We start from the raw sequence: 13140 nt of genomic DNA on the forward strand, positions 1-13140 counted from the left end.
ACAATAATGCAAATGTGGGAGAGTAAAACTTTGTAAAGAGTCAAATTCTATCTTGTGCACAGGGGTTGAAGGACATCTGGTATTTCATTGCCTTCATTTTATCCTTTTTTTTTTTTTTAAACCTGCTCCTGATATTTTGCATTCTTTCTAAAAGTATAATTGCAGTATTTACCTCTACAAAGCCGTCCGCAGGAGGGAAACTCACAGACCAGCTCCGCTCTTCCCATGGACAGGGATTACTTTGTTTAAAAAACTTACATGCCATGAATTTGAGTAATTCCTTGGGCCGAATTCCCAGCTGTGCCCAGGGATCGGTGGAGCAGCTGATGGAGGGGGCCCACAAAGGAGCTGCCTGCAGCTTTCCTATCAGCTCACTTTCAGAGATCTTCTGAGCTACAACAAATCGTATCTTCTGTTTTCTTTTTCTCCCTCCTTGTCAGGGTTCTGTTGGCTCTGTGGGTCCCACACAGCCTGCATAAGGCATTATCCCAGGCACTGGCTGGAGTGCAGTTGGCGAAGATCACCGAATACGGCTTTATGCCACATTTCAGCCTCTCTGCTGATCTTCAAGCCAAGCCCACCCGCAGCCTGAGTTAGTAGCCTCTGGGTGTTTAAAACTGGTGTTGTGGCAACACTTCTGCTGGGAGACATGTCCTCTCTTGGGAAGGATCCGAATGTTTGTCTCCTGCCAAATCGGATCTGGAGTCAAGTCAAAGATCTATTAATTGAATTGTTTGTGATGGCAGAAATGCCTTGCCGTCATTCTTCAGGACTCCAAGGAAGGAGATTCAGAGAGCAGCCCAGCTTGGGACCCACTCTTCATCTACATTCATGGAGATACAGTTCTCCTCCCTGTTACCCACAGACTTTCTAGGTTAGGCAGGTTTAACATAGTGAGCAGTAAAATCCATTCCTGAGCGCTGAGCACGCTTGAATGACTACATCTGACCCTTCCTACTTCCTTATTTTGAAGAAAACAGAGGGATGCTTTGCCCTACTGTAGATCTGCAAAGGCACAGGGTGGGAAATCACTGACAGGACTCTGTGGCTGTGCTGCCCCTTGGAGCCCTCACCAGGGCTGGATCCAGAGGCTGCTTCCAGAAAATGCACTTCCAGTGGTGACACAGGTAAAGATTTTGAAGTTGCAGCTGGAAGGAGAAACTCGCAATGACAAAGCTCCTATTTTTTTTTTTTTTTTTTCCCAGAAAAGCTACCCAGATAGAATTGCAGGACTTTTCTTGTTTTACTCCTGTCTGAGCATTACAAGAAAAGTTGTCCTTAGGTGTGAAATCTGGATATTTCTAGAGTATAATTGGGCTGATACTCCCCAGAGCATCACAGATGGCCATGCATGCCTTAGAGGTAGGAGGTATCCCAAAAGTGTTGGATTTACCCTGAATATCCAGAGATCAGCCACAGTGAGTCTGATACTCCCTATTTGCATTGCTCAATTAAATAACTCGTAGCTTATTATATTAAAAGGTATGAGACCACATTAAAGTAGCTGAAAACAGTGTGCAAGAAATGTGGAAGACTTAATCCTAAACTGGATATCAGATTACTGGAAATTACCAGAAGAAAAAAAAAAATAGAAATGAGAAATGTACTGCCATGTCCTGTGGGTAAAGGTCAGCGAATCTGTCTGCCCATAAACAACCAGCAGCTGTCTCTGCTCTACACAGGTTAAGACAATTTCATATTAAAAGTCTTAGCTTTATATAAATTGAGAGAGTTCTATCAAAGTAAGAAGCAGATGAAAGAAGATTATAAAGCAATGGCTTTACTGTCAGATTGACACTTCCGTCTGCAGGTGCTCTCAGATGTCCTCTGGGAGTTGGTTCCCAAACTCGGTTCAGATTTCTTCCTTCACAGTCTGGCACCTTCATAGTGAACTTCAAGGTACCATTTGGAGCTTGGAGCTCGTTTTTACTCTCAGGTACTGAGTATATGGTCAGAGATTGTGTAATGCTGTCCTCCTATATTAATCTTTTGTGTTTTCCTTCTTTTGCACTCGCTTTCTCCACAGGCTGCATTGTGTACTTACATTTTTCAGTAACATTTTCTATTCATTGTTGGGAGAACCTAATTTCTCTAGGGAGGGTTGTGTGTGCATGTCTGAGAGGTGACAATATTGCAGACCATGAAAAAAAAAAATCCCCCAGTAAAGGCAAAGCAGCTCCGTAGCAGCTTTCCCCGGCAGAGCCCTCCTGCTACGACTCCAGCACCATTCTCTGACTCAGCTCTGGGGCAGGATGTGCCTGGTTCCTCTCTGAAGGTGGCTGAATAGATCCATTTTAACTTCTGAAGTGAAACTGTCTGGGAGGTCCCATGTGGCCATTTGTCATTACTCAGATGGCAAACAGCAGTTCCTTCAGCCCTAGTGATGCAGGCCATTACAATTTTGCATCCATCCCCTAATTACTAAATGTTCCATCCCCTAATTACTAAATGTTTTTGCTTTACAAGGGCCTTCCTGAGCCCACTGAAGAAACTGAGATTTTTTAAGCCCTGGTCAAGTGTCAAGCCAGGTATTAAAAGGCAGTAGAGAGATGCCATGAGAGCATCCCACCAATTACCAGGAGGGTTCACGTGCCATTTGGGGTTCATCTGCCAAAACATTAATGCAAGACATTATTAAAAACAACATAATGAAGATTAGGATGGAGGCGTTCACTGCTGAGAACACACCCTGAAGCAGAGTGTTTACTGGAGTCATACAGACGTACTTGGGAATTTCATGTTTTAAACTTGAGAATAGAAACCAAAATATTGCTATGAGAGCTGTGAAAATTGAGGGAACAAAGTACTTCACTTCTATTAGCAGAACCACCTCCTTTTCTTAGCTTTAAGTGGGAGAAGAGGAAGTAACTAATATCTCTAATCACCCAAGGAAGCACATGCATCAGAAACAAAAACCACAGGAGCTAGGGAAGTTCTCCACCTTTTTTTAGCTCTCCTGAAAGCAAACACAATTACTTGTGCACGCTGAGTCATCTTTGTTGTGTGGTATACCTCTTTGTTTTATTCTCCAAAGGCTCTGAATCCAAATTATATCAAGTTGTAGACTTATTCTCTCTAGCTATGCCTCAGGAGCAAGCCTATGCCAGGACTGGATGTGAGGCAGTTACATCAGGGCTCACCTCCCAACATCGTTTTTTTTTCTCAACCTGCAGGCAAAGGGATCTGCAAAGGATTGTTATAAAACAAGAAAATAAGTGTAGATACAGTTCTACTGGCATCAAAGAGCCTGAGTCTGTTCTTCTGCCTTGGAATGAACCCCAGGTAAGGAAAGAGAAACATTCAGCTCCCAGTCTGGATGTCAGTCCCTGAGATGGGTGATGGAAAAAGCTGCCCAGGAGTCCTTGCTGGAGTTACCAGGCAGCCCAGGTTCTTTCTGCCCAAGTAACTTCTCCAAATACAATGTGGACAGAAATTTCCTGGGGAAGATTTCTAGCTATCCATCACCAGGTGAGAATGTGGTCCATCTAGCTCAATAGCTGTTCCTTGCAGGACTCTTCCTGCTGGCTATGAGTGGTCTCGCTCTGGGAGAAGTCAGAGAGAACCGTCCGGCATCTGAGTCAGACAGGACAGGACAGGCAGGTTCCAGCGCACCAGTAGGGAGAAATATTCAGTGTTTGCTCGAGACAGGAGCTTCTTCTCTTTGTAAAGCAGACACAGAGTTGAAGCTTGTGCTAACAATGTCCTGTCTCTTCGGTTTTCTACTTTATCAGTAAAAATTGTATGTAATGCATGACTGAAGCAAAACATGTGTTTGTTTTAATTTGCCTGCTAAGCCCTTGACATACTCTTGGATTTGATTTCCCAATGAAAAATGCGTGTGTGACTCACAGTAATCGCGTATCTTGGGTATTGACAGAAGCCATCCAGCCCAGCACTCCTGCTGTCATCCCCAGTTCCCATATAGTTGCTGTAACTAAAAATTCCAACATGGATAATTTAAGAAACAGGCATAAACTCACCCATTAAGGAAAGCTATGTGTCTTTTAGCAGAAACTGATGGTAATATACAAATATGAGTCTAAGGACTGAATCTAGCTTCCCATTTTTGTCCTTGTCTCCAAAATGACCTTCATCTAAGTAAGGTATACTGCTAGGAAAATGAGTTGTTGAAGGAGCAAACCATTGCAACAGAAGCAGATCTGGTAAAAGAAATCTGCTAACACCATATATTCTTCCATGTTAGCAACTGTCTTCCATTTGCTAGAACATTTTTCTCCGGAATTACTGTGGTTTTTCAGTTCTACTTTTCATGTGGAAAGTTTCTTGACCAAATTTTCTAGACTTAAACCATGGCAGTGGTGATGCCTGCACTGGGTTTGGCACACTTGGATGTCAGATGGGTATTTGGAAATCTGGCTGTTTGTCTTGGGGAATCCAGCACTCGCCTGCACTTCCAGAATGTTTTGCCAGGGAAATTAGTTACTTTAGTTACTTTAAATCTTTTTTTTTTTTTTTTTTTTTTTTTTTTTTTTTTTTTTCCCTAATGCATGGGTGATATTTGTAGAGGGACTATTCCTCAGGGAGAGCACATAAAAGAGCAGAGAGGGTGTATGGAAGTTTCTCGTGAGGGCTTTGTTCCAAGCCCATGGCATTCAGGTTTGCTTTCTCTGATTTTGCTTTGCTGCTCTTTAGGAAACACTTCTGCTCTGGCTGCTCTTGTCATATGAGTTCTGAATCAGTTGTGCAGCTTGTAAACTGGCACATCTTACGCTTTTGGATATACTGGACAGCATGCCGGGAACATTAGTTGAGGCATCCAGAATGCTGGTTTATGATTTACCACTGCCACATGAGGAATGCTTATCCCGAATCCATTATCCTGAATTCACCCCTGACAGCACAAGAGGCAGACAACAAACACAGCTGCAAGACATTTCTTGAGAAATGGCTGCAAGAATGCAGAAATACGCTGTCTCCTCGTACAGGAATTACATCTAAAATGCCTCTCTTCCTGTTCCCAGTGACTTGCAAGATGGATTCTTCTGATGCACATTTTCTCAAGTCTTCATCTGTAGCCTCTTTCTCAATGTGAATCTCTATTTACCTGGGAAAACTTCTAGAGCTCATTTCTTCTTTGCAGCTCCAAAGTGACTCTGGACAAATTGAATCGCTCTTCTCCCAAACCTACTTGCTGAAATGCTTCATTTCCTTACCCCAGAAAGTATTTGCTTCTAATTTATTCATGAGGTAGTCCTGCCTGGGCTTCTAACCACTGATCTCCTCTTACGCACTAGCAGTGATTTTACATTGGATTTTGCTGCCATGGCAACTTTGATGTATCGAGGGTGTATTTTGGCCTTTTTTTCTTTCTCTCCCTCTCTCTTTTTTTTTTTTTTTTTTTTTAAGTGCACCCTTCTCAATAGAGAGGAATACCGGAGTAGCTGAAAGATCACAGTTTTTGCCTCGTGCTTGTCGCAGCGATGTGAGAATTAAACGTCCCCTTCCAGAGGGCAGCTGCTGCTAATGACAAGAGCGCTCTCTGCTGTTCTGAGCACACGGACACGTTTCAAGCATCTGCCTAGCTGAGGCGGTTGATTTCCTCCTGCATAAAAATGCAATTTTTTTGGCTGTGCAGCATCTTGACTTCCGATTTTATTTTATTTTTATTTTTTTTTTAAGCACTGATCGCGGACTCTCCCTTTGTTCAAACGCAGCAGAACAAGGCATGAATGCCAGACGTACAGCTTTGCCTGCTAAGTAAGACACATGCATACGGAAGCTCAGCCCCCTCTCTTCATCTTCCCTTTCATTTCCCCCCCAGCACATGAACGGTGACCAGCTTAAACCATTTCAGTCTCAACCTTCTCAATAACCTGGCACTTTTTGTCTTTGATGCTTTAGTAGAGCACTGCAGTAGTTGGCATGGGTGGCAAATTACATACTGCACTGGCCCTTCTCTCTGCATGAGACAGAGCCTTCATGTTGCTGCACTATTTATATTTGTAGTAATCTGTTTTAGTACTTGACATCACTTTTCTTCAATTTTGCATTTAGATTTCATTGGTAGTTCTCCAGCAAAAAGCCTTCCTCATTTAATGTATTCAATTAGACCCATTTAACAAGTTCTGTTCTGATACTGGTTTACTCAGTTTCTTTCCCCTTTCTTCTCATAATTCATTAAAATCCTACTTCTTTTTCCTGCTTAAATGTGTACATCCTTGTTTCTGCAAAAGGGCGCCAAAATCATAATGAACTTGAAATAAGCTACATTATCAGAAACAATATATTTGGGACTGGAAAAAGACTGTTGGGTGACATTCTTGAGATGTGGCCACAGAAAGCTGATTGCTCAATATAAGAAACAGGAAAATTCACGTTCACATTTGTACAGGTTAAATATTTATATGGGTGATAAATGTTTTTTGTAAATGATTAGAAACAATTAGTCTCTCTTGTGCTGGCATAACAACTTTCTTACTCCATTCAAGCAGTAAGAACACAATCCAACCAAGTTAGCCATTGTATGTTTAAAAAAGTTACTAAAATAGCTTGGAAGAGAAAAATGTCAAGTCAATGATTCATAGAATCACAGAATATCCCAGGTTGGAAGGAACCCACAAAGATCACCAAGCCCAGCTCCTGGCTGCACACAGGACCACCCAAAAATCAGTCCATGCATCTGAGAGCCTTGTCCAAATGGTTCTTGAACTCCAGCAGGCTTGATGCTATGATTATTTCCCTGGGCAGCCTGTCCCAGTGCCCGAACACCCTCTGAGTGCAGAACCTTTCCCTAACCCCCAGCCTGACCCTCCCCTGTCCCAGCTCCATGCCGTTCCCTCGGGTCCTGTCGCTGTCCCCAGAGAGCAGAGCTCAGCGCCTGTCCCTCCGCTCCCCTCGTGAGGAAGCTGTAGACCATGATTCCTATGTATTTTTAAAACCTTGGACAGAAGTAAATCACAGAACAGATGCTTAGAAAACCGACCATCATTACTGGGACAAATCGGCATGGTATTTAATTATCACAGGCATTTGAGCTTCCCCTCCTTCTGTGACAAGCACACAACACTGCTAATGCCAGTGCTTTCTCCATCATTATCCAGCCTTGCTGTAGCTGTTTCATGTGACTATACTGGCAATGCTCTGGACCACACTGGCACAAACTCTAAGAAGGTAAAAATACCAACACTTTTCTATCATGGAAATGAATACATGGTACAATACATAGCTAAACAATGCCATTTTATATGTCACATACTGAAATATACATACAGGGCTGGCTGATACAGTCAGACTTCTGCAAAACCTGTCCCCTTTTGCAGCACCACATACCTTAGGAGCACATAAAATGGCACTGAACCCTTGTGTTGAGGCATCTTAACCTCTCTCATAATGTTCTGACTTGCATTGTCAGCAATACAGCTCAGCTTCCTGTCCTAATAGCAAACCGTTAACTTGCACAACCAGCAAATTACTGATAAATCTAAACATATGCCTGCAGTTAAATCTGTGACAAAGGTATCTCATATTCTGGAGAGCTTCCTAATCGTATGCATACAATCGATGTAAACATGACACAGTGCAGAAGAGGAAAGAAAAAAGGCTTATGTAAGGAGCAATGTTTATGATTCATGTAGAAACAAGACTTTTAATCTCCTTTTTAATGATGAAGTAACCTTCTGCTGTAGAATAAATGATTTATTTTATCTTTGTCAGCTGTTCCATTCTGCAAACTTCACATTTTCAAATGTAGGAAACTTCAAAAATTAATAGCTATTTCTTGATACCTTCTATGTGTCTTTGGATTTTAGGACATCAATTTGAAATAGGATTGATGTAGAATGTATTTGAATATAATTAAGCTATGCTGAGCCTCTAAATTGAAACTGTCTTTCACTAGCTTCAGAATATTAATAGACATAGATTTGCAAAACAGTTTAAGAAAACAATTGTATTAATTAGATGACCATTTCTAATGCTGGTATGTTAAGGCAACATTAAGTGGGAAAGTATGCACTGTGTAGGACAAAAATCCCCTGCTGCCAATCTGATAGCTATGAAAAATGATGCACACTACCGTTAGGAGCTTTACACTTGCCAAGTATTATTAGGGTAGCATTTCTTAAAATGCAGAAGGTAAACATCAGAAAGCAGTCCAATGAACAACTGGAAACAGTACTATGAACATATATGTACAATTGCAATTTTCATAAATCCAAATGAGAAAATGATACAAAATGGGTACAAAATTAACAGATACTTACAGAATTAAGCCTGTTTTTTATTTGGTTGAGAACCTTTGTGGTAACACTATACTACAGATGACAATCCTTGGATTTCGTCCCCATCCCCAAAAGATTTGTTACCTGTTTCATTTGAAAAGGTCTGAGAAATACCACACTGAATAAAAAATAATGAAAAACTCTTGAGAAGATTTACAAAATAATCTATCAGAAGAAATTTGATTTGTAGCCTTTCTGGCTAGAAAACTCTTCAGCTTACAGACTTCAGAGAAAAGAAAGAAAAAGAATGGAAATTTTGTCTCCCTAAGCACACAATGTACTTAAAAGTCAAAACTATCTCTGTATGTTTTAAAATGTTGTTTTTCCATTCTTAGTTTTTCCAGAGCCAGTAGTTACCTAGTGAAAACAGCCCATTAAAATGGGCAGGAAAAAAAGGAAGAAACCGAAATTAACTCTTCACCACACAGCGCAAAAATCATGGTCACAGCTTTGTATTTAATGTGGAATCACTTTAAGTATACAATATTTTGAAAGATCCAGAAACTGGTTAAGAGATAAAAGCCAGCAGAACAAAAATACAGGAAAACCAAAATAACATCTTTGACCTTTTTAATCCTAAAGTTAGGGTCCCATGCCTGAATAGACAAGTTTTAGCTTTATGAGGAAAGAAACTTTGGTATGGAGTTGAACTAGCCACACGAATAGCACCTGTAGCTTTCAAAAATAAATAGTAATGGCTAACTAGACACTATGGCAGCAAGATATCCCCCTCTTAAAAAAAAAAAAAAGAAAAAAGACTAAGAACAAGCACACACTTGGAAGTTACGCCTCAAGGCGGGACAACAGAAACTAGTGTAATCTTTTTTATTTTTTTACAGGAATTTTAAAGCACATGCTAATTATTGTATTTCTGATATTGAAATTATTTAAGAAATCTTACTTACAATGAGAATGTTTTCTCTTTATTTGCTTACCACTAATACTCACTTCTTTTAAAATTGCACTCTGATACTTGAAGAACACTGTATTAACATTTTTCTTTAAGACCACTTCTATTTTCTAAAATATTTTATTTGCATTCCATAGACCCATGCTGTTAGCAGTGGGTGTTGCAAAACAAAAGTATCCCCCTACTCCAAAACTTATTTTATTTAAAAAGGTCAAAGATAAAATCAACCACAAACTGGAACAAACGGGTTTTTTTAATAAACTATCAGAAATAACAAATGATAGTTGTGATGCCTGACACTCTCATACAGCCAGTGATTAGATACCGGAATGTTAGTCTATGTTATCTGTGTGTTTTATGGGTTTGCAACAAAGCGTAATACACATTGAACAGAGTAATTGAAACTTCAGTTTCCAGTGTATAATGAATTTAAGTCATTTAATAAATTTTAGTTTTTATTCGAGTATTCCACTGTAGTGCTGTGACAACAAATCACACCTGTGTACCAGAGCATACATCAACAGTATGATGTAACTTTACTTACACCACTGCTATATTTAGCTTTTTGAAAGAGACATAAGCATACACTATGGCCACATCAAATAATTTTCTGGGTTTTTTCTTTGATAACCTTCACTTATAATACTTCACTTTTAAAATTTGAATATCGAAAAAAAATCACAGAAGTTTTATACAGGAATAGCTATAAGGAATAACCTCACAGGCACTGATATGACAAACATTTATTTGTTAAGGGCTGAGAGGCATTAATATCATATTGACAAAGTTGTTTGAAAAGAACGACAAACTTTGTCCAAATGGGAAATGCCCGTTTCTGCTTATACGTTGAGAAAAGAAATTCAGAAAGTTATTTTTTGGCCTTGCTATGTCACAAAGTCAATCATAAGAAGAACTACGCATTTAATCTAAAATTATAGTTTTAAAAGCCCTTCTATTAAAAACAAAAACGTCATGCAAAACTTTGATCAATTATGCAGCTGCTTTAAAACTGTTGCAAGACCATACTGTATATATTAGCTTTTATACTGCTAATGCACAACTAACGGCAAACTTGATTAGATTAACACAAATTTGTCTTAATTACACCGTTATATCACACTAAGAAGACAAATGCCACAAGATTGGCAAAAACATTTAATTCTGAGCACTCAAATGGCAGGATAATTGTGTTGTAACCCCTTCACATTTAGGAAAAAAAACCATAATCCTGCAGTCTCACTTTACAAAAAAAAGAAAAGTTCTGTGAAATATTAATTGGGAGGGGAACAGTTTATACTATCTAACACAAAGTAACTTATACAACTAGTGTCAAGGGCAAACAAAAAAACTTCTAAATAAAATGTCAAAATACACACAGCAACAGAAGCACAAACGCTGCATTAAATACAGTCAAGGTAAGACAACACACTTCTTAATTAAAAAAAGGACAAAAAAAGAAGAAAAGTTACTAAAGTTAGCAACACATTTAAAGAAAATGCAATGAAAGTAAAAACCTCAAACTATTTTTTTTTTTCCAAGGACAGAGTTTCCATTTGTAGTCTTTCCATCCATAATTTGTCTGATATGGCACATCCATTACCATGTTCAGAATCTCAAAGAAGAGCTAGGTTGTTCTCTTCCAAATCTAATCCCCAAGTTAGTTTTGGATGTTTTAAACAGACATTATTATGAATGAAGTAAAAGCAAGGCAACAAATGGACTTTTTATCACCTTCAATCCTAGAATAAAATGACAAACTTTTTTTAAAAGTTATCATAATCTTTTTTGTCTTTTTTTCCCTCTGCTTCAAATCCATCAACCCCATCACTGTCCCTTCTCCTTTTACGATTGTTATGGATGTTGAAGCGTTGATTCATCTGTGGTAATGGATCCATTCCTAAAACTTTGTGTATCTGACGGAATGCAAGGAGTCTCAATGCAAACTACGAAAGGGAAAGAAAGAAGACATTTCAGTTAGAAAAAAATGTCAATTTTGAGTACTTTGTCAAACAATGAAGAAACTGTGTAAGATAATGTCATCCTTAGCTCTCACTATCCATCCTTTTCCTTCCCACAATGTCAACAAAGTGATTAATATATGTGTGTCACATTTGTTGCCTCTGTACAAAATCCAGCATCTCAATTTCAACATAGTCAGTGAGCTATTCAGCTGTGTGACTGGTCATTACCATAAATGGATAAATATTAAAATTTAAACAAATTTATTTATACAATCTTAAGTTCCAACATCATTTTAAATCTAATAGAATACTGCTGTAGACAGAGCATCCTTATGGTCATATATAGAAAGCAGTGCTTCAAACTGGTCACAGCTATTTTAGTGCAAAACACAATACTGCATCCTATCCTGTGACATTTTCATTGCTTAGCTTCAGGATCATCATCTAAAAAAACTGGACTATGTTCTTATAAGAAAGGAAAATTCATGTACACATAGCCTCATTCAAAAACAAACAACAGATGCCTTCAATTTTAGTAATGTTACACATACTTTCCCTTACCTGTGCACTTGAAGTAATATCTTCTCGTTGCTGATCTGTCATTACAGCAAGTGTATCAACAGGGTCTCTTTCGCAAGGATCCAGAAGGCCAGGACCACCTATAATGGTTAGGCTTGTTAGTAGCACATCTCTACCTTATTGTGACCATGACTACTTATTTTATATTACTTCAGCATTAAGTACATTGATCGAATTCAACTTGCCTTTAAGGATGATTCCTGAAGATATACACTCAAAAACTCTTCTAAGTGCATCCCCAGGACTCTGTGGTCCGGTAGCACTGCTGATTGCTTTTTCTACAAGCAACTCCATAGCCTGTAACAATAAGAAAACCGGCTAATGAAGAAGACTGATCGAAACAGAAAAAAAGCTGCTACTCTTGTTCTATACGGAATTTTTCATAAAATGGCTTGCTTTGGAAGAATCATTTAGCTGCTACCACCCTGCCATGGGCAGGGTGCCCACTAGATTAGGTTGCTCAGGGCCTTGTCCAACCTCACCTTGAACACTTCCAGGGATGGGGCATCCACAACCTCTCTGGGCAACCTGTTCCAGTGCTTCACCTCCCTATAGTGAAGAATTTCCTCCAGACCTCTAATTTAATCTCCCATCTTTAAATTTAAAACCATTCTCTTTGTTCTGTCATTATCTGACTGAGCAAAAAGTCATTATCTTTTTTGTAAGCACCTTTTAAATACTGAAAAGCTGCAATAAGGTCACTCTGGAGCCTTCTCTTCTTTAGGTTGAACACCCCCAGCTCTCTCAATCTTTCTTCACAGGAGAGGTGCTCCAGCCCTCTGAGCATCTTTGTGGCCTTCCTCTGGACCCGCTCTAACAGCCCCACATCCTTCTTGTGCTGGGGGCCCCAGGCCAGGATGCACCACTCCGGGTGGGGCCTCACCAGGGCAGAGCAGATGGGCACAATCCCCTCCCTCCACCTGCTGCCCACCCCTCTGTTGCTGCTGCCCAGGACGCAGTTGGCCTTCTGGGCTGCAGGCACACACTGCTGGCTCGTGTCGAGCTTTTTGTTCACCAGAGCCCCCAAGTCCTTCTCTGTAGGGCTGCTCTCAGTGGGTTCTTCTCCCAGTCTGTACTCTTGTCTGGGATTGCCCTGACCCAGGTGCAGCACCTTGCACCTGGACTTGTGAAACCTCATTAGGTTCACTCAACAACTTTTGATGTAGAAATTTTGAAGAACATTACACATCATAAAACAATTTCAGTTAAAATAGAAAAAAATGCATAGAATGAATAGAAGAAAGCTGGGGCAAGATTAACATTGAGTACCAATGTGGACATGCCTCTTCTCATCAGAGATTGCCCAAAAGTCTTTTAGAAATTTATACAGATAACATACTGTATGACAGGTAGCCAATCTGTCCAACAACTTTTTTAGAATGCTTGAAAAATGATGGGTTATCTAAACCTGGCAGCCAGATGAATAAACAGCACACAGTGTATCTAATGA

General features: G+C 39.7%; 1 protein-coding gene and 1 long non-coding RNA gene across 4 annotated transcripts in view; one reads left to right on the plus strand and one right to left on the minus strand.

Annotated features, from left to right (window-relative positions):
* The first annotated feature begins 427 nt into the window (after positions 1-427).
* LOC110351308 (uncharacterized) lies at positions 428-7565 on the plus strand. Its single transcript, XR_005261960.2, has 3 exons — positions 428-1936; positions 3174-3282; positions 3511-7565. It is a non-coding gene; the product is annotated as an uncharacterized lncRNA (long non-coding RNA).
* Positions 7566-8676: 1111 nt separating this feature from the next.
* ZFR (zinc finger RNA binding protein) overlaps positions 8677-13140 on the minus strand; it is a 49123-nt gene continuing 44659 nt past the window's right edge. For 2 of the 3 annotated variants that reach the window (XM_038170358.2, XM_038170357.2), the window contains exons 18-20: positions 11876-11987; positions 11673-11770; positions 8677-11093 (exon numbers count right to left, since the gene is read on the minus strand). In XM_038170358.2, the coding sequence (XP_038026286.1) occupies positions 10914-11093; positions 11673-11770; positions 11876-11987 (390 nt within the window). In that variant the 3' untranslated portion in view covers positions 8677-10913. Of the gene's footprint in view, positions 11094-11672; positions 11771-11875; positions 11988-13140 lie in introns of those variants that run through there. The other variant, XR_005261611.2, reaches the window with a different exon arrangement.

This window comes from Anas platyrhynchos, chromosome Z, assembly GCF_047663525.1.
Source record: "Anas platyrhynchos isolate ZD024472 breed Pekin duck chromosome Z, IASCAAS_PekinDuck_T2T, whole genome shotgun sequence".
NCBI classification, from domain to species: domain Eukaryota; kingdom Metazoa; phylum Chordata; class Aves; order Anseriformes; family Anatidae; genus Anas; species Anas platyrhynchos.